Consider the following 21448-nt stretch of genomic DNA (forward strand, 5'->3'; position numbering starts at 1 on the left):
GGAAAAAAATATTTACTAATCTAGTAATGGTATCAAGCAGATTCCAGCTAAATCACAGTTAAATTCCAAAATTTGTTAATGACTCCCATTTAATGTAAACTACTAAACACTTACGGGTGTCAGGGTACAGTGGTGCCCCGCAAGACGAATGCCTCGCAAGACGGAAAACCCGCTAGACAAAAGGGTTTTCCGTTTTGGAGGTGCTTCGCAAAACGAATTTCCTATGGGCTTGCTTCGCAAGACGAAAATGTCTTGCGAGTTCCTGCGGGGTTTTTTTCCTTTTTCCCAAGCCGCTAAGCCGCTTATCAGCTGATCCGCTAAGCCGCTTATCAGCTGATCCGCTAAGCCGCTAACAGCGCTAATCCGCTAATGGGCTTGCTTTGCAAGACGAAAAAACCGCAAGACGAAGAGACTCGCGGAACGGATTCTTTTCGTCTTGCGAGGCACCACTGTACACAGAAACAAAACAAAAAATGTTATATTGGATCTCAAGTGGTAAAAAGCAGAGAACCCAGATATGGCATTTGTGTAATGTGCTATGAGAGTTATTTCCATGCAAAGTAATATTTTATAATTTATACATAACAGAAATCTGCTATTATAATCTGGATTATATTGGGATTGAATTTTGCTGTTTTAGTATATTCTAGAGCAGCTTTGACAGTGGTTAGAATACAAACTAAGCCTTCTGCAAAACGGTTCCTTCAAAGACCTCTGATCCAGAGTTCCCACTGGCAGAAGGAAAAGTGGGCAATTGCTGCCAAGTTCAAGGTGTTGGTATTGACATACAAGTCCCTATACAGCTCAGGACCAGGTTACTTGAGAAACTGCCTTATCTTACATACAGCCAGTAGATCAGAGTTCCTCCTACAAGTTCCAAGGATTTCAGAAGCCTGCTCCACATTAACTCAGAGCAGAGCTCTTATTGTGGCTGCCTCTTCTGTGAAATAGCATTCCTGTTGAGATATGACAGGTGGCCGCTATCTGCACTTACCAGAAATTGCTGAAGCCATTTTTGTTCCAGCAGGCTCTCCCAGCTGGTGCTTTGCTATGAGGGTCCACTTGTTAGGGTTTTAGTATTGTCTTAACTGTAATTTCTGTTTTTGTGTTTAAATTATTCTGTGTAAACCACTGAGATGGTGGTTTAGAAGGCAATTAATAAGTGTAGATTAAGTAATACCTATGGCTCAACAAAAATCTGGATCCAAGTCAATAACCTCAAATGCATGCAAAGGTTAAACACATACTTTGGTGTCCAATACACTAAATGATAGTTTTAGTGTACAAGCATGTTTGTGTGAGATCATAATTCCATCCTTTCCCCCCCGTTTGGCTAGATTTGATTATGGAACTTTTGTTTTTAACACTGAAATACGCTTGTTTTATGGATGAGAAGAGGTAACAACGTGAACCTGATCAACAAGTTGAAATGCCTAAAATTGTGATGATAACTCACACACCATCATTCAATGCTTTGAAACATACACTCCACCCAAATAAATGTCTCCAAAATATCTGTGGTTAGCAAAGTCTCTTGACATGTGACCTTTCATGAAATGAAAATTTGCATATTGATTTATTCAAGAAAATATTTGTTTGGATCTTATTTTGAATCTGAATGCTCTGTCTTTACATATACTATGTTATGAATGAGGTTGGTTAAAGCTTCACCTCTCAAGGCACAGTGCGAATTGTCCTTACAGGCATTCAGTTAGCTAAAGAAACAGTGAGTCCTAAAATTTTTACCACAAATTTTGTAATGAAATACATTTCAATAATCTTTCAGAAAAAAGCAACTGTTTCATAAAGATAATTATATATTCCTATACTGATTACAATATGGGTATGTTCGTTTAATTCCCTGCTCTTTCACCAAGAATGAAGTTATTTTGCCAAGTGCTTTTATTCCTAGGATTGACAATCTACTTTGAATCTTGTGGGACTCTAGAAAAGTTGGAAATGTATCTTTTTAAAAAACAACCACCAAGTAGCTCACTTTATAGAGGAAATTGGTCTTTCAAGATATCAACTGTACCAACATAATAACTATACTTTGAATAAAAAAATCATTTTATATTCCAGGTCAAGTTCAGCTGCCTTCAATAGCATATGCATTTACTTTTAAGCCTCAAACTGCATGTATCCAACACTGTACTTAAAAATTTTTCACTTCGCCTGCATTTTTTATAGAGGTCATCTATGGGTCAGGTATTGAAAAAAAAAGGAAAGTTGGTGCATTTGAAAGAAGTTTAATTGCTTGTGTTTTGAAATATTAGATTGAGACATGCTTCCATGTTTTGTATGCCTTAACATTTTTACCAGGATATGGCCATGTTCTGATCTTCTGTTACATTCACAAGTTCTCTTTCCAAAGTACAGTACAATATAAGCCAAATGCCAATGCTAAGAATAATCAACCTCTACAAACAGATGAACTTTTAATTGACTGGGTTTTATGCATACGGACATTTAATAGAATGACTCAAAATAGTTGTTATAATATAGACAGGCTTCCTTTGACTGTGCACATCTGAAAGAGGCATGTACCACTTGTGTTTCTCCCTAGTTCCCACTCAGTATGTTACTGCACTTTGAACTTACTTACACTGGAACTTCATGTAGGACCTTGTGGCTTCTAGATTACTGGTACTTTGGGGGCTTTAACACAGTTTTTCTGGACTCAAATTCTGCAGTTCCTACAGTCACTTAGATCTGACCCAAGTGAGCAAGATCATGATTTTCTTTAGTAACTTCAGACTTCTTATAATTAAGGCCAACAAGGGAAAGACAACTGATGCAGAATATTGTAGTGCTCCACCACATCACTCTTCACTGAGAAATCTTCTCACAACATTTGATCAGGCACCTGTGAACAAATATTACATTATTATGTTTACAGTATACACAATGAGGTATTCTCTATTCTTGTTTTATACTGGAATTCAGCTACTTAACAAGTACGGAATACTGTCTTTAAAAAAGCACTCAAACTAACTTGCTTGCCTATATTCTAAATCTGACAGCTTATATTCAATTGTTTCTTGCATCTATCTACCCTAACATTTTGGATTCATTTCTCCTTAAATGTACCACACTCATTTTCAATATTTGTCTGGCACATGCTTGTTTCCACTGTATCTTGTCTAATGCGTTTACAACTATACATGGACCTGGTATTTCAAAACTTACTTTCATCATCTGAATCGAATCCAAAGAGTGTCCGACATTTCTTTTGTGCAAGGTGAAGCTCAAGTGCTTCTGAGTTACAGTAGGTGGTCAGGCATTTGCTGCATCTTAACCTTTCCGATTTGCTACTAGTTTTATCTTGTTCTGAATGGGTATCTACTTTCTCAGTCAAAGTTTTTCTACGTTTTGGCATGCTAATGTATCGCTCATCCAGGTAACTTGGTGGCAATGGTCTAACAAAAGGCTTTGTTAAAATTAAGCCATATGAAGTATTTTCTGTTATCAGATTTGGTTTGGAAGGCAACTGAGCAACACTGTTTGGTGGTGTATCAGGAGAGTTCTGTAAAACAGGCAGAACGGATCCATTTTCTGTCCTTGTTTTGTCAATCACACTTTCTGAATCAGTATCTAGGGATGCTGAAGAAGTCTGTTCCAGTTCACCATACCCATTGACTAGTTGGTCAGTAACATTACAGTTCTCTGAATTTGGCTCTACCGCAGGTATCTTTTGGTCTATCAAGTTCACCACTGTAGCAGTACCTTCACATGCATTTTCATTCCCATTCGGAATTACACTATTAATTTTCTTCTCACTCTGAATGTAAGTCTTTGGTTCTGTAGAATCTTTCCTCGCTTTCCATGTTGGAACTGGCAAGTCTATTACAGTCTCCTTTTTACTATTACTACTTTCTTTTTCCTGGATGCTACACTGGGATTCCAAAGTAGTATCTGAAAAAATGTTCTCATCAGCTTCTTCCAAAGGACCAGTTTTGTTGGAATAATGCTGAGCTTCATGCTCATACAGCAACGAAAGATCTTCAAAAAGTTTACCGCACTGTGCAAAGTTACACTGAGCTTTAAACTCACTGTGGCTTTTTATATGCTCCGCAAGTTCTGTGGATAGCTTAAATCTCTGATTGCAGTTAAAGTGTAAACAAAAATAAACATTTGGATAAACATGCTGCTTTAGATGATCAATAAAATGTTGAGAATCAAAAAACTTTCTCTGACAGAAGCGACATTTTCCTTTATTAGACTTCATTATGTGTTCTTGCACCTTCAAATCAGAGGGGTGAGCTTTCCGGGCATGTTTATTCAGAAATCTTATCTTTTTAAAGACTCTAATACAGCCATTAGCAGGACACTTGAAGTTACCTGCTTGGTCCATAATGTCAAAGTCATTCTGAGGGCATAACACCCCATTTACTTTATGAAGTACAGGCAACTCTTTATTTAGGTTGCTATCACTTTCTGGAAATCCTCCCATGGTTTCTGGTTCAGGAGTATTATTTGAACAGCTATCACAACTACCATTTTCAATAATGGTACCCTGGCAACTATCATGATTTTCAGTTATATCAAATAGGAGTTCAGAATTCTGCATCTCTTGATTTGTATCCGGTATGATGACAACCTCTACTTTGCTGTCTTTGCAGCTTTCCGACTTCCCATTTTCAGTTGTGACACCTGTATCGGCACAATTTATTTCATTTACATTAGGGGTTTCCTGATCATGACATGTAACAGCAAGGTGACGCCTTGTCATTTTCTTGATGTGATTCTTTAAGTGATTGAGCATTATTCCTTTTTGCCTGAATTTCCTGCGACACATTACACAGGAAAAACTGCCTTTTTTCTGATGAGCTTGTGCATGCCTCACAATGTGACCACCAAGAAATTCCCTGTTACATAACACACAACGGTGCCTTGGTACATTGTGATCGACTTTAGATGAACTGAGAGTTATATGGTTTTTCTTGGAATTATCATGTGCTCCAGAAGGGCTATCATGCTCTAGTTCTGTATTGTTTACATCCGCTATACAGGCTTGATCACCACGCAATCCTCGACGTGTCTTTGAAACATGTGCGGAAGAATGCCCTGGCGTAGTTTTATTCAAATCAACTGATGCTTTCTCCTTTAGCAGTGCTAAACAGTTCTGCTTGATCATCAAGAAATTCCAGAACTCAGGATCAAAGAACAAGCCCTTTTTCAAAATTGGAAGCAGCTCAAATCGCACACGATTCTGAACAGAACTGGTTTGATCGTTGTACTCTTCATCCGCACATTTATACAGATGTTCAACTGTGCTATATGATTCCAAGGTGCGCTCAAGGAAAAAGACAGAAAGAGCACATATTCTGACAATCTCCAAGTCATTTGGCAAAAAGTGAGCAATGGTTTTATATATCAGACACTTCATTTTTGGATCATCACGGAGATCCAACTGGAGAGCACTTCCACATATCTCAACACAAATCTGCAGGCCTTCTTTGCCAACCTATGGAGAAGAAATGAGACAATATAACTTACCAATGTTTTCAAAACCCAGAACACAAAGACAATCCAATTTACTGGGATCCTTCTACATCTCATAATATTCTACAGCTATTTACAGATTATAATATACTGAATGGAGCAGGCATGAACATCCCTGCCAAATATGTTGTTTTTAAAAAAGCTTCTGTTTAGCCCCAAAATATTATTTTTGCCATGTTACGTTCTTAACCAACAGTTATTGTTTTCTATTACACCATGACTATTATACCAAGCCTTCAATTGGAGTAGTCTTACATCAGGGGAAGGGCCAATGAAGTTGTCTTCCTTGATATGAGCTAGACTGATGGCCTTAGGCTACAGCAGCCTCCCATATACTCACACAACTGTTACAGATTTATAAAGGAGACCTCTGAAAGCACCAAGTTGCACCTCTGTATGTTAGAAGGAAGTAATACTTCTGGTTGTACTTTCATGGTGATGTAAAAGTGAGGAAAAGACATATTTCCCTTATGGTGCAACACACAATCTTCAGATGCACATATAATGTATGCATCTTATTGAAGTATGCCTACATTATAGTGCAATGAAATGAGTAATAAAGTTATTGAATTAATACTTGATGGCATAAGTAACAATGGCAATATAGACAAGTAACACTGGAAGATTATTATTTTTTAAATGCATTTTTCTCAAATAATTTTACAGAATGCAAAAAACTAACAAGCTAGATGCAATAAAAACAATCTTCAAAGTTTCTGTTTAAACACCACTTGATCTTATGTCCCTATACAGACAAAGAACTACAAGTTTAAATAGTGGCACTGTGTACATTTCTGCTGCAAACTAAACCATGATTTCACTGTATGTTTTGGATCTTAACCAGGATTAAAATAGCGGTTAGCATTAATTATGATTAAGAGTTATGTCTGCAATGCTCCTATCTCAGATGCAGCATCTATAAACAATTTCCTGACATTTAAACTAAAAGTTCTATTATGCAACTGTACTCTGTGTACAATAATTATTCATAGCCGTGGTGGAATCTAGTATTTTTTTAAAAAAAGAAGTTTGCAAGAAACAATAACTTACTTCATCCCTAATAACTTTCATGAAAGGGAATATAACTCTTATATTTGTAGCTATCCTTAGGAGGTGGTAGCATTGCTCTACAAATACTTGTTTTGATGGATTAGATTTAAGCTGCAGTTTACTCCAAATAAAGATCAGCTCCCTATAAAACAGAAAGTGGTTTGTTAGCAAGAAGCTCAAACAGCAATTCTGTAAGTGAAATATTTATAAAAGAGTAATTATGCTACTAAGAACACAGTAATTTACATATAACTCAGGATTATAAACACAGACGCGTGCAGAGAGAGAGAGAGAGAGAGAGAGAGAGAGAGAGAGAGAATATGCAGTATATCCCATGCTGTACGGGTATCTTCAACAGCAATTCAGAAAAGTGAAATCTTGACTTTGTATTAGTTACAACTATAAGTTATACTTCTACTAGTCTTTAGTAGCAATATGAATCTACAACCTGCAGATATTATGTTACCATAACAGAATATTACGAGAGATAAAGTATTTACCATATGCAATACATCTCTCCCTTTTTGAGCTGTGGAATAAGGAATGATTCACAAAGGTACAAGGCTAAGGCAGTCTTCCCTTCCTTTGCAATGTTGCAGATGATTTCAGTGCCATTCTTGCAATCAGTCCTCAGCAAGTGCTATACAATCAAAATGAGATCCATTTGAGTAAGTCTAGTAACATTAATGCTCACCATTTAACAGTAATTGGAATCCTCAAACTGCTGCTACTAGAGCGATTGCTGTCAAATATGAATGCCAATTTTATTTTGGGTTAGGATTGGGAATGTTGCCTAGATTTTTATTTTAGAATGGAAGTATATTAAGGCAGTTTCTATGCAACATATATTTGACCCTTGTAAGCAGCTAGTTTGGCAATTTGATTTCAGTAAAATGCATCCCAAAAACGCTCAGTAACAACGTTAAAAGGGATAAAAAAAATAACTTCATAATATTAACACATACAGAAACTTGTGATGGAAGTTTAGCAGTAAACTATAACTTGCTGTAAATTGATATATTTTTATTCAACCCTATGTAAAACTATAGATTGTAACAGAGTAAAAATTGCTACCTTATTAGTTTTGTAGCAGAGTGACTGAGAAAGATAGTATCAAGTATTATTTTAATTCCAGAAAAAATGACTAATGTATGCATGCCATCTGTGTATAAGATGACTATTTAGAGAATTGGAGACCATGTTTTAGATTCATCACTGCCTGAGGCATACATTTTTTCTGCATCAACACTGTTTCTGAACAAGGTCTAAACCACTGAGTCTCTTGGGATTGCCAATCGGAAGGTTGGCGGTTTGAATCCGCGCGAGGGGTGAACTCCTGTTGTTCTGTTCCAGCTTCTGCCAACCTAGCAGTTCAAAAACATAGCAGTACGTGTAGATAAATAGGTACTACTGTGATGGGAAGGTAAATGGCATTTCCATGCACTCTGGCACTCGTCATGGTGTCCCATTGCACCAGAAGCAGTTTAGTCATGCTGGCCACATAGCACGGAAAGATGTCTGCAGACAAACGCCGGCTTCCTCAGCCCGAAGTGAGATGAGGGCTGTACCCCATAGTTGCATTTGACTGGACTTAACCATCCAGAGGTCCTTTCCCTTTTACCTTACATACAGCATTTCAATAACTCGCAAGCAAAAGAAGGCACTAGCTTTCAGCAGCATGGTTGTCAGTGTTGCAGGAAATTTAGTGCCACTGCTATGGGATTCCATTGAGAAGACTAACAATTAATACTGTTCCAGCCTAACATGTTTTAAAACCGTTTTATGTTTTAAATAACATTAATTAACACTATAAACCGTTTTCTCTCACTCCCCCCCGCCCCCGCCATGAGAAAACATGGATCTCATCAGGAACTGCTTGCAATTTGGTCCCATCAATTTTGCCTCTCAATTTACTTCTATATGGCCCCCATCACACTAACTATGAACATCCAGTTCTGGAGTAGGGGTAGTGCAATGCTAGCATTAGGATGGAAACAGCTTCTATTGCTCTTCAGAAATTATATTCTGTACAAAGTTTGGTATTTAGTGCAGGAATTTGATTTTAAAACATCCTTGTTTTACCATTTGTCTACTTTGCTGTAATATCAATTATCAAATATGAATTATCATCAAAACATTAAGCTATATTGTTAAGCACAAAAATGTGTTGAACAGTACCTCTTGAAAAAGCTGGTCTTCCAGTGGTGACATATAAAGACACATGAAAAATGCTTGATGGAAGTAAAGGTCTTTACTAATATCTGGATGATTCATGCAAGATTTGATTAGAGCCATTGCCTCCGGGATGCGTTCACAGGCAATAAGGTATCTGGCACGCAATTCAAAGAACAGTGGGTTTTCAGAGCTTAAATATTTGTTAACTGGTAAAAACAAATGAAAAAAACAGTTAGATTACAAAAATCTTAAATTGCAACATAGGTTAAACAAAAAGTTCTATTTTATAAAGATGTAAGGTAAGAGCTTCTGTTAAAGTTAACAAATTATGCTAGGTCAACCTCCCAACAAATTGCTTTGGATATTTATGAATTGCATATGTTGTTGTGTAAATCTGGTTATATTATACTGTATTTTTACCTGTACTAAGTATGTTGGAGGCCTTTTTTTCTGTAAAAAACTAACAAATTTAATTTAAAAAAATTTGGTAAAATATCTAGATTAATAATAGAATGAGGTCAGTTAGGTGTCAGCTACTTTAGAAATCAGTATAAAAATTCTTACATTAACAGGAAATAGCATATCACCTCCACTGCCACATGCCTCTTTCATATTAACTCAGCCCCAGTGACTGCTTAATGACAACTGTAAGCCTTTTACTGCAATATTCTTCATTACAATTGCATTTCAAACTCCTATACAAGCAAATGTTTCACAATTGAGTGAGGGGAAGATTTGTATAGACAACTGGGGGAAATGCATGGAGTTGTTCTTTGAACTCTTTGCTCATCAGGAGCAATACACAGAAATTGAAAGCTCCACATGTATAAGCGGCCAATAGGGCAAGACTAGTGTGCTCATATTAAGAATAACACAGGCCATTTATTCCACCCGTGTCTTTTAATTTCCATGGCAATTCATTTTATTCTGTTAATGTGATTTTATGGGGTGTTCTTTTTTCTTTCTTTTCCATAACTGTCAGCTGCCCTGGGAATAATGATACAGCAGGAAGGAAGAGAAATTCTGTTTTGGGGGAAAAATTAATGAAATTATAAATGTAAATTCTACCCCGCTATCCCTAGTATAAATTGAGTGACAGACAACCTGCAAATGAAGTTACATAAAATTATAAGCAGATATCATGATTTAGGACATTTCTTTGTGGTACTACTTTGGTCTATTTATGGAAAAAAGTTTAGTACCCAACTCCTGAGAAACTGGCTTTGCTTTAAGGACAGCTTGTAATATAGGATCTTCCCAAGGCCCTCCATCTCTGATAATTCGAGTCACCAACTCCAAGTTAACGCTTCCGTATCTGCTCAAGAGGTTCTGACATTCCTAAAATGGATACAAATATTTCTTTAATACGTCAAGTGGACTGAGCTTTGTTTGTCTTTTCATAAATAAATTGCATAATTTAATATAATTCCATATACACACAGGGTAAAATACATTCAAAGCATTAATTCTCGTTTAGCTTATGTCACGAGTTAAGGGCAACCTTTTCCGTTGTTTACATTTGTATTTTCAAAATTTAAAATATTTTTTTTAAAAATGAAGATAACTGAGAGATATCTTGACTAGGTGGGAGGGAAGTCAGAGTGCTGGCCAGTAATGCGTTCCGGTTACCCTTCTCAATGCACCTTGACTAGCTCTCTCAAGCTTTCCTTCCCCAACACCTCCAGCAGCACACAAATATATCACAGAGACTTCTGCAACATTCTCTCATTGCGTCACAGGGTGAAGGCTGAGATGGCAGTGGCAATGCTGGGAGGCAAGCCCAAAGTGCTCAGTGTTCTTGGTGAGTGAAAAGGCTACAAGAAAGACATCAGAGAATGGTATTGGCCTGGCAAAAAGCTGTGTGACTCTCAGGCTTATTTCCAATTGACAGCTCCCAGTAAGCACCTTGTCATTTAGCACTAAAAAGTTGTTTTCTACTTTCCCAGTGTGCCTGTGAGGACAAGACACTGTAAATGTGGGATCCAAAGTCACACGCTGAAAAAAGTTGGCCATCCTTGTCCTAGGAAAGTTTAGCATAAAAAGCTAATCTTACTGATCTTATCATAAAATATTTACCAGTGATCTCATTTCTCAATTTTAAGGTTTTTTAAAGCAGGAGGCTACTTTTTTGCTTACTGAGTCTCTGTCACATACTCTGAAAACTGTAATAATAGCCTGTCCTCAAAGGTATGAACAATAAATTACCTGGATTGAGCCCAGCATATCTTTTAAAGGATCTTCATAGAATTCATCCTTTCCAAAGAACAACAGCAATTCAAAAAAACTCCTAAAAATCAAAGCAATTAGGAATCAAAAACGAGGCAAAAAATGAAGACATATTTATTTCACAAGTTTTAAGCGCAGAATTTTAAACTAAGCACCAATGTGACACTAGCCCCTGTGGGCTTTATATCAAAGAAGCACCCTGAATTGCATCAGAACACATGAGGAAGCCACTGAAGATACTAGAGCACTAGCATATGTTCTCACTTATGTATCACAAAGATGAAACTTGTGTGACTGAGATAGGAAGGGACTGGGAACCTGTGGCTGTCCAGAAGCTCCTGAATTCCAACTCCTGCCAGCAAGCATGTTCAATGGTTGCAGATAACAATAATTTTAGTTCAGCAGCATCTGGACAGCCACAGAATCCCCATTTCTGCTATGAAGTCAGCATTAATTCTGACTATCCCTTCCCTCGTATTGCATATGGCTTGCCAGTCCGTATTAATTCAGTCCTATCAGTAATCAACTTCATAATGGCTACGAAGTGGGCAATCCTCAAGACTGCAGAACCTAAGAGGAGAGAGAGCCAGTCAACTCCAGCTTCCTTGATAATCTAACCTAATGATCCCAAATGCATGTGGTATTATGAGAAGCAACCCTTATAGGAATCTGCAAGGGAAGTTCCAAACATGTTTCACTATCCATTCTGGCCTTCCTGCCAAAAATACAAGTAACTTCTTTTACAAGCCTCTGCTAAGGCATTCGTGACACCAACAATACCTCAAACAAAAGTGCAGATTATTTTAGTCCACAGGCAAAGTTTAAAGGCATAAATGAACACATCTGGAAGCCAAAATTCTTCCTCAAAACCAGTTACAGGCAAACTCGGCCCTCCAGATGTTCTGGGACTATAACTCCCACCATCCCTAGCTAACAGGACCAGTGGTCAAGGATGATGGGAATTCTAATCCCAAAACATCTGGAGGGCCGAGTTTGCCTATGCCTGCTCAAAACCTTCAAGCTGGAGATTTCTGTGTAAATGCCAGGGTTATCTCTATCCCTATGCCACTTCAAAGTTGGGAGGAAGGCTGGCAGCTTGCTACATTCTTCAGAGAGCGGTGTCATACTTGCCGTGGTGAACAAAAGTACTGAAGCATCATTGTAAAAATACGGAAATCTAGTTAAGGTATAGAACACTTAAAGAAACTACATCAATATTGACCAACTACAGATTTGAGCTTTTTAATGTGCAGTGCCTAAGGAAGAGACTGGTAATTCCAGCCAGCAACTAGCCAGGTGTCTCCTAGTCTTCATCAGCCAAGGAAAACCTCTCCCACACCCAGTACATACTCTGCACTGGCAGCTGATACTGGCTGATATGTATAAAAAAGAGACAAGATTGAGCTTTCAGTATTTCAAAACAGAGACTGTACGGGAACTTGTGACTCACAAGTCAAACTGAACACAACTATTATTTACAGAGGTGGCAGACGTGAGGCAGACAGGGGATTAAAAATAAAAGGTATTTCAATCTGATCACATTATTTTGATTATCATTTTAAAAAAATGCTCAAAGCAGGTTTATCAAGTGCTTGAGCTGGTTTCCAATTTAAAATAAGCAAACATCCTAATATGGCATATCAACAATTAAGTTTCTTTTAAAAATAGTAATAATACCATCCCATCTAAAACTAGCTTTTCTATGAAATGTTCAGCTCTGTTTCATGTCTTAAATTCACAAGGGAAAAGCCACACACACACCCCAATCTATCATAGAGCTAGATTAATTAACATGTGGAAAATGAGAACTATCACGCAATAATATATATAGGCCAATCCCAGCCTTACATGTGAACACACAGGAGGATATTGTTAGTTACAAACTGAAACTTGTGAAATGGTTATGACAGCAACCAATGATTTTCGCATGGGGGGGGGGATGAGATATTAATCTTCTTCACAACACTTCTCAGAAAATACACAGAGTTGTCATTGACTATGCGTTTCTCAAGTGATGAATTATCCAGAAAATTAAGACAGAAAAAGGAGAAACTAATATTTTGCTTTGACATGTTCTGCTGAAGTTGTTCTGTTTCTATTTTCCCAGGCATTTTTATTAACCAGTTGTACAGGTTTGCTGAGGCCTCAAACTACTCTTTATGGTTTCATTATATATTTTAGTTTATGATATAGTTTAGCACTTTTACTTGTTTACAACATTGGAATCTTACAGGATGAAGAGTGAAATAATAATACTTACAAGGCTAAGCTACTCAGCACATACTGCACGTGCTCACAATCAGTTGGGAATGATACACAAGCAGATGTGAAACAACAGAGCGCTGTCTGAAGCACCTGAAGCTGTGGCAGAGGAACCTGCCATCTTCCAGCATAGTCTTCCACTACCTATTGGCAGGGGGAAAGGGAAAAAAGAGTACAAATTAAATATAGTCAAAATTAGAACAAAGAGGAATCCTAACAAGTTGCAAAGCCATGGGGATCTCTTTTGTAATATAGTGGTACCTCGGGTTACATACGCTTCAGGTTACAGACTCCACTAACCCCAAAATAGTACCTCGGGTTAAGAACTTTGCTTCAGGATGAGAACAGAAATTGCGCGGCGCAGCAGCAGCAGCGGCAGCAGCGGGAGGCCCCATTAGCTAAAGTGGTGCTTCAGGTTAAGAACAGTTTCAGGTTAAGAGCAGACCTCCAGAACGAATTAATTAAGTAACCAGAGGTACCACTGTATTTGGCAAATGGGCAGTCCACTGTCAGGGTCAATAAAATTTATACCAAAAATTACAAGAATTTGAGACAGGACAGGAATTCTGATAAACAAGAACTAGATCTGGATGAAACTGAGGACTGCTAACACAGGCACAATATAAACAAGTGTGCCTACATACACAGAAAAACTACTGGGGCTAGGGGCCCAACAACTATTTGTCCTGACTTTTTTTACTTTTGGAATGTTTCATTACCCATCTCAGTGATGGGTGGGAATTCTTTCACCAAATAGCATTACTGTATTTATTTTTTAAATATGTATTTGATATAAACACACCACCTCATTACATCCATCCGCTCCATAACATTCCGAAAGAGCTAACAAGCAAGATATAGCAAAGAAATAGAAAATAAAGGGTAGTCTGAAGAGAAAACAAAGCAAAAGAAGGAACGAAGAGTGAGAGGTAGACCACCACCAATCTAATGGATTTGCGTGGGCTTCAATGCTGATCAAATATAATATTAACAAATTATCTTTTGAAAAACTGCACTTAGAAATCTCATTTTACCTGTCGGCACCAATAAGGCCAAGTCTTAGGAAGGAATTTGGGGCTCTTTGTTTTGAGCAAGCTGGTGTGTGCTCTTGCCAGGGAGAGGGAACAAAGGTGCTTGCAGGCATTTAGTAACAAGCAGTTCTTCCACACATCCTCCAACAAGACTGATGGACTAATAAAGACAGGAGGGATGGTTGGAGGGGGGATGAGAATGAATACTTGAAGGGAGGGCAGTGGGGTGGCCTGCTAGAGATCATCAACATGAAGTGACCATCATTGCATAAGGCAACTCCTCCCATTCAGTTTTTACTGCTTTGAATATTTTGCTACCAAGTCTTGTGATGAGGAGGGTATTCAGCATCAAGTATGTATTGCAGAAGCTGCACAACTTGTTCAAATAATATTTAAAGCAGTATTTAAATGACTATGTTGAGTGTGCCTTGCATTTGTAAAAACAATGGAATATGCAACATATTAACTACAGAGGGGACAGAATTGCATGTAGATTATGAGGTTGAATCAGCTGTGTTCATTCATTTATTTTAATAAAAACATTAAATATGCTTGGCAGCATAGAAAAGTTCAGCAGACATTTAAAGATTAAAGTCTGCTGAAACTTTACTGGCATTGCTTTCCATAGGACAGAGCCAATAACATTAAAGGCTTGTTTTCTTGTCACTGTCAAATGAGCCTTGCCAATCCCGGGGACAACCAATGAAGCTTCACACAGTGAAGAGGTTGATTTATATCCCATTTCCATTTCTTCCCATAGGCTTTTTTGCTGGATAGGATTAAATTGATCCAAATCCGTTAGTAAAAATTAAGCATATATGTTTTTAACATAAATAGATGTCAGGCATGAGATGCATTTTCTCCAGAAACAACAATACTGCAGTAATTTATAATTCTTTTTAACATAGCCATACTAGCTGCAGCAGCTGTAATCCTAGTACGTTTCCGAGCACAATTCAAAGTGGTGGTGCTGACCTTTAAAGCCCTAAATGGCATCGGGCCCAGTATACCTGAAGGAGCGTCTCCACCCCCATCATTCAGCCCAGACACTGAGGTCCAACACCGAGGGCCTTCTGGCGGTTCCCTCACTGCAAGAATCGAAGTTACAGGGAACCAGGCAGAGGGCCTTCTCAGTAGTGGCGCCCATCCTGTGGAACGCCCTCCCATCAGATGTCAAAGAAATTAACAACTAGTCATACCTCATGTTGCGTCCGCTTCAGGTTACATGTTTTTGTGTTGCGTCCTGCGGCAACCAGGAAGTACCAGAATGGGTTACTTCCAGGTTTTGCCGCTCGCACATGCAAAGAAGCACTAAATAGCGCTGTGCGCGGGTGCAGACGTGGCACTTTGGCTTGCGTCAGTTCCGTGTTATGGATGGGACTCTGGAACGGATCCCATCCGTAACACGAGGTTCCACTGTATCTGAGGTTTAGAAGACATCTGAAGGCAGCCCTGTTTAGGGAAGTTTTGAATGACTGATGTTTTAATGTACTTTTAATCTTTTGTTGGAAGCCGCCCGGAGTGGCTGAGGAAACCCAGCCAGATGGGTGGGGTATAAATAATAGATCATCATCATCATCAATGGGAATGGTTGAAATGACACTTGTTACCCCCACCAATATCACTTAGGAATTAGGATAGAAGAGAGATGATTTCATGATAACAGGTAGCAAACTACCAGGTACAGTGGTACGTCTGGTTACAAACTTAATCCATTCCGGAGGTCCGTTTGAAACCCGAAACCATTCTTAACATGAGGCACACTTTCACTAATGGCACCTCCTGCTGCTGCTGCGCCGCCAGCGTGCAACTTCCGCTTGCATCCTAGGGCAAAGTTCACAACCAGGGGCATCTACTTCCAGGTTAGCGGAGCTCGTAACCCGAAGCATTCGTAAGGAGGGTGGTACGTAACACGAGGTTCCACTGTATAAGTCAGCTGGCATCAGATACATATATACATAATTTTATTTGTATGCTGCCTTTCCATAGTTAAAACCATGCTCACAACGGCTTACAACATAAAAAAACATAAAAAGTACACAATCAGATTAAACCATTTCCATATAAATCATAATATGATCTAAAATAAGGTACAAAAAATATATTAAAAACTGCAACAACCCCACCCCCAACAAAACCCCTAAACCAGGCATGGCCAAACTTGGCCCTCCAGATGTTTTGGGACAAGAACTCCCATCATCCCTAGCTAACAGGACCAGTGGTCAGGGATGATAGGGACTGTAATCCCAAAACATCTGGAGGGCCAAGTTTGGCCATGCTGCCCTAAACAACACCCCAACCCAAGAGTCTGCTTAGTAGCCTCAACCTTTGCAGCTGGAGTCAGTCAGGGCCCTGCCCTCCCAGGCTAGGTGGGGAAAGGCCTGCAAGGCAGAGAGAAGGTCTTCTAGGACTCGCAGCCAAGAAGGTCTAGATGTTAAAGAACTAGCTGTTTTACTTGTAGCACATTATCTAAAGATCAGCACCCCAAACCACCTTACACTTCAACTGCACATCTTGAAGTAGTCATTTGGTCACAGTGGTTTACCTGCCTGTAAAGAGCTGAAGGCTACCCTGTGACATTTCTAGCATAGTATACTACTTTTAAAAAGCTTAATGTTTTCTCTTTTATATTTCCTCACTCAGTCTAGAATAGGCTAGATTTACTCTGAGATAAATTTGCAATTCAAAGTTACTCTATTCCATATACACATAATTATATGCTATGGAGAAAATGTAAAAATACAAGGTACTATAAGCAAGAGCAAAGATATTAAAGTTATGCTCTTACAGATTATCAGCCAGTTAAACAATGTATGAAGAAGTAGGAGAAATGTTTACAGCCAAGATGGGGAACGTGCAGGCTTCCAGATGTGGCTGGAATCCAAATCCTACAACCCCGAGCTGGAATGGCCAATAGGGATGGTAGGATCTGTAGTCCAGCAACATCTGCAGAACTACTTGTTTTATGATTTACAAGTTTAACAATCATGAATGCACCTTTCACTGTGAAAGCAAAGAACACATTGTAGCACTATTTAAAAGTCAAGGAACACAGGAAGAAGCCAGTAGCCTGGTCCCATGATAGCTGCAGAGCAGGGGAAGCCCCTTTCTCTAAGATCAGCATGGGAACACAAGATACTAACTAGCTTTTTATCAGTTATGCTAGTGAAAGACTTCTTTTTCTCCTCAGACAGCATGGAAACCAAATAAGACTGGCTGAGGCGGAACAAAATTACATGCACACCTTCCTGGTGAGTTATTAAACACAAAGCTGTTTAAAATGCCCTTTTAACTCTTGGTCTTCAGAAGTTATGTAAAAGACTCAGCATCCACTGAGAAATGAGACAAACAGTGCAATTCTACCAAATCCCACTGTGTTCAGTAGGACTTGCTTGTTGATAAGTATGCAAAGGATTGCAGCCAGAATCCTGTATATGAAAACAGGATAGTATTGCTAAGATGCTGCAAAAATATAGTCAGCTCTAGCCAAAGGGAGTAGTTGATGAAAATAAGAAATCTTGTAAGTAGCTGCTAAGTTCACTATTCTTATAAAGGCCTACCTCAAATTCCAGAACTCAGAGCTTGCAAGGTAAATGAGCACCTGCCATAAAGTACTTACCATCAAGGAAATAATTTAGTAGAATAATATTAATCAGATTATGTTCATGTAAACTGAAATGCCCAAAGACTAAAAACCAGCTCCAAACTTGAATCCCGACATGTGTTATGCATATCCTCTACCTACAAACGTTACTAACTGAACAGGTGTGTTACTCAACATCAAATTGCAAAATCAATGTCAAAGTTAGGAACACCAGTTGCTTACGCATAAGCTAGTCATGACAACTAAATCCTCCAGTCCCATATGATAAGGAATAGGAATTGTAGCCATGAAAAGGCACAGCTTCCTTTAGCTCTGTTTCACTATTGCTTTCTTGTAATAACACTGTCTCCTGCTTCCAGTTTAAGGCATCAATCTTCTTAAGGTGCTTTTTTTCCAAAAAATAACAAAAAAAAAACCTTGACTGCAAGGTACTGCTTGTCAATACACATATATGACAGTCAGACTCACACAAGTTAATAGCCACACACTTTTCCATATCAAGCACACAGCAATGTATGTGTTATCGGAATTTATTAAAATTGTCATTTTATACCAACTGCTTTACCCTGAGCATCCAATTGTGGAAATTTATAGTAATAATTCAGTAACTTTGTATATCATTTTAAAACAACTCTACACCAGTCAGGAACATATTCACAGGGTTGTACACAATGAGTGCACAAATGAGTTTGCAACACTGCCTGGCCGAAGCAGGTAGCAAGGCCTTCCATACCTAAGCCTCTTCACACCAGAGGCAGAGAAAAACACAGCTTACAAGACAAGACAGATCCTGTATGAGAAAAGAGCCAAGGAAACAGTGACAGTGGAAAGGCACAACACTGCCTAGTTTAAACAGAAAATGGAGGATATGAAGCCAATAAAAAATAGAAAGGCAGGTTAAGTAGATTTCCATTCCAGCCCTAAACACACTGATTTGGAAGTCTAAATGTTTATCAATGAAGACTGTTTAAAACTGCAAGTTTTACCATGCCAACCAGATTTTTCACCAACTAACACAGCACTGTAAGTGTGGAATAGATGAACTCTCAGTGCATAGAATCTACGTGTTTGAGAGAATGGGGAATGAGAGAGAAACAAAGACTGGGCCATTCACAGGCCTATTAAATCTAGTTTTTAAAAATCAAAAGCTATGAAGAAAGGATTACAGAAAGGATTCTTTAAAGGGTATCAGCACACAAGATGTAGCTAGCTAGATATTTGCAAGTTAGTTTCTATCAGCAGTCTTCCTCCAAAGCATAGCATTTTATACACTGGCATTTTTTTCTGTCTGCATGCTATTAGGGAAAGGGAGAGAGAAGCACCTAGCATATAGTAACAGTTGTGAGCTTCTGCCTGTTCTTGTCACTACACCACAATCAAAAGTGCCTAACACAGGTTACAAAGCTATGGTGTTTACAATAATCTACTAGTCAAGCATTTGATATACTATTTATATAAAATGCATGGCCAGCGTGAAATAAAAGCTATCTTCTGATTACCTTTGCATTAACAACCCAATATGAACATGTCTAGTCAGAATTAAAACTCAATGAGTTCACTTACTTCCAGGTAAGCGGGTAACAGGAGTCCATCCCAAATAATTTAAATACAAAATAAGAATAGCAAAAATTGTTTTTTATTTGGCCACCAAGTCAATACATTGCCATCCAGTCAATTTTGAATCGCTGTTGCCTTATATACAAGCAACCTACAAAAATGCAAACAATGTAGCAATGACATTTAGCTGTCATTTATCATCTTTAGGCTCTTGAAACTGCTTTAAAAATGTTCCAAACCTGGTAAATAGTTGAACAGCAAGTGTTTCAAATTAAGCAAATAATTCATTAGAACGATTGACTCCAGGAGGAAAAAAACCCCTGATTGATTCCAAAGAACATACACACCTGCAAGTAAGTTTCGCTAAATAGAGTGAACTTCACCTCAAGCACACATTGCACAGGACTGTTAGTGTCATAAGATACCTTGTAGAAATAGCAGCCGAGCGATGTTTCAAATAATACGAACCAAGCAGTTGATTAATAAAACAAGACCACTCAACCAACCATGGTCCTCCTCTTCCTCAGGGAACAAAAGCCTTCAGGGACAGCTACCCCTCCTAACAAACAGCACCAGCAACGCAAACTAGTTTGCCACCAGCCATTTTCCTCGGAGCGCATTTTCCTTTCTCCCGTGGCAAGGAAGCCTTATTATTATTAGTATTATTATTATTATTATTATTATTATTATTATTAAAAGATAGGAAGGACAGACCAGGAAAGACTTTCTCCGGAGGAGAACAAACCTATCTGTCTCCTCCTGCTCCTTTTTGCCTCACCACTTGCAAACAACTCGCACCCCCTCCGCCAAGCTTTGACCTCACGGGGACCCCCGCGCGCCACCCGGGCAACTAACTAACTGCCCGACGGTCGGGCGGAGAGAGAAGCTCCCTCCTTCCCTCCCAGCACCCCCACCGCGACAGCGCCAGGAAGGGGGGTGGAATGAAAAGGTCAGGCCGAGCTCCACTGTTGACACCCCACACAAATCACTGTTCCCTCTCACAATAAAAGAAGGGAGGGCCAACCACGAGCTCGTGAACCTCGCTATTCCCCAGGGGAGAAACTGACCTGAGGGGAGACTAGAGGAATGGGAGAGAAAATGAAGGAGCTTCCCAAGCGCCCGGTCGTCGCCCGTGAGGGGTGGGGGGAGCGAACAGGGGCCCAGAGAACGGCGCCTCGCTTTGGCCGAGAAAGGGGCCCTCAGCGTCGCCCCCTCCGGCGGTTGGTCCGCCCCCGCGAAGCGCCTCCAAGAGAGCCACCCGCAGGGGACCCGTCGGGAGCAGCTTTTCCTCCCCGGCCGCCCCTGTCCTTCTGTCCGCCTCCCCAGCCCACCCCCACCCCGCAAGGTGTCAGCCTCCAGGGGGCGGGGCCAGCGCCTCACCTGGCAGAAGCGGTAGCAATAATACTGGCTGCTCAAGGCCGGGGACAAGCCGGTGGGAAGCCGCGGCCCGGCAATGGCCTCGAGTTCCTCGCCGAGCCTCTCTGACTCCTGATCGCTCTCGTCTTCCGCCATGCTGCTCCGGCCGCCCTGCGCGTACCGAGCTCCTCCAGCTCCCCTCCCCTGTGCTCCCGATCCGCCGGATGGCCCGCCCCCTGTCGCGGCGTTCCTCAATTCCGGCACCACCCCCCACAGGCCGTCCTTACTGGCGAGCTCGCTTGTCAATCAGCCGCCACGGGCCCCCGCAACCTCCGACCCTCCGGCCGTTTAATTTCGGCACAGCTCCGGCTCTCCGGCTCCTGATTGGGAAACGCGCCTCCCTATCCGCGGCTGAACTTTCAGACCCACATGTTGATTGGCGGGAGGCCCTATCGATCAACCCCCTCTCCCTTCCTAAGCTCCTCCTATGCCCTCGGCGATTGGGCCCGCATTTCATCCTTCAAAGTAAACAATCTCCGCCTCCTCCCTTGTGAGTGGGCTGCGGCCTCCCCCCTCGACTTCCGCCTTCTCTCCTCAGCGACTGGCGCGAGCCCCTGCCACTCTCCTCGTCGCGGGGCGCACAGAACGCCTTTCGCTCCTCCCTCCTCTCGCATGGGCTTTC

The 21448-nt window shown here is 40.1% G+C and overlaps 1 protein-coding gene across 5 annotated transcripts; it reads right to left on the reverse strand.

Moving 5' to 3' along the window:
* Positions 1–2233: 2233 nt before the first annotated feature.
* On the reverse strand, positions 2234–21361 carry ZNF654 (zinc finger protein 654; the record flags this gene model as incomplete). Of its 5 annotated transcripts, none has more annotated exons than XM_083611502.1 (9): positions 21054–21361; positions 13217–13362; positions 10936–11017; positions 9933–10068; positions 8734–8936; positions 7056–7195; positions 6556–6697; positions 3190–5467; positions 2234–2866 (listed from the first exon to the last, which is right to left on the reverse strand). In XM_083611502.1, exons 3-9 carry the CDS (start codon positions 10951–10953, stop codon positions 2859–2861), a joined length of 2925 nt encoding a protein of 974 aa, XP_083467628.1. In that variant the 5' UTR covers positions 10954–11017; positions 13217–13362; positions 21054–21361. The 5 variants fall into 5 exon arrangements, with proteins under 5 accessions (XP_083467628.1, XP_083467626.1, XP_083467627.1 ...); XM_083611500.1 differs by having other exon boundaries at positions 20791–21361; XM_083611501.1 differs by lacking the exon at positions 21054–21361 and adding an exon at positions 20478–20750.
* Positions 21362–21448: the final 87 nt, after the last annotated feature.

Source organism: Podarcis filfolensis (assembly GCF_964270895.1).
Source record: "Podarcis filfolensis genome assembly, chromosome: 4".
NCBI lineage: Eukaryota > Metazoa > Chordata > Lepidosauria > Squamata > Lacertidae > Podarcis > Podarcis filfolensis.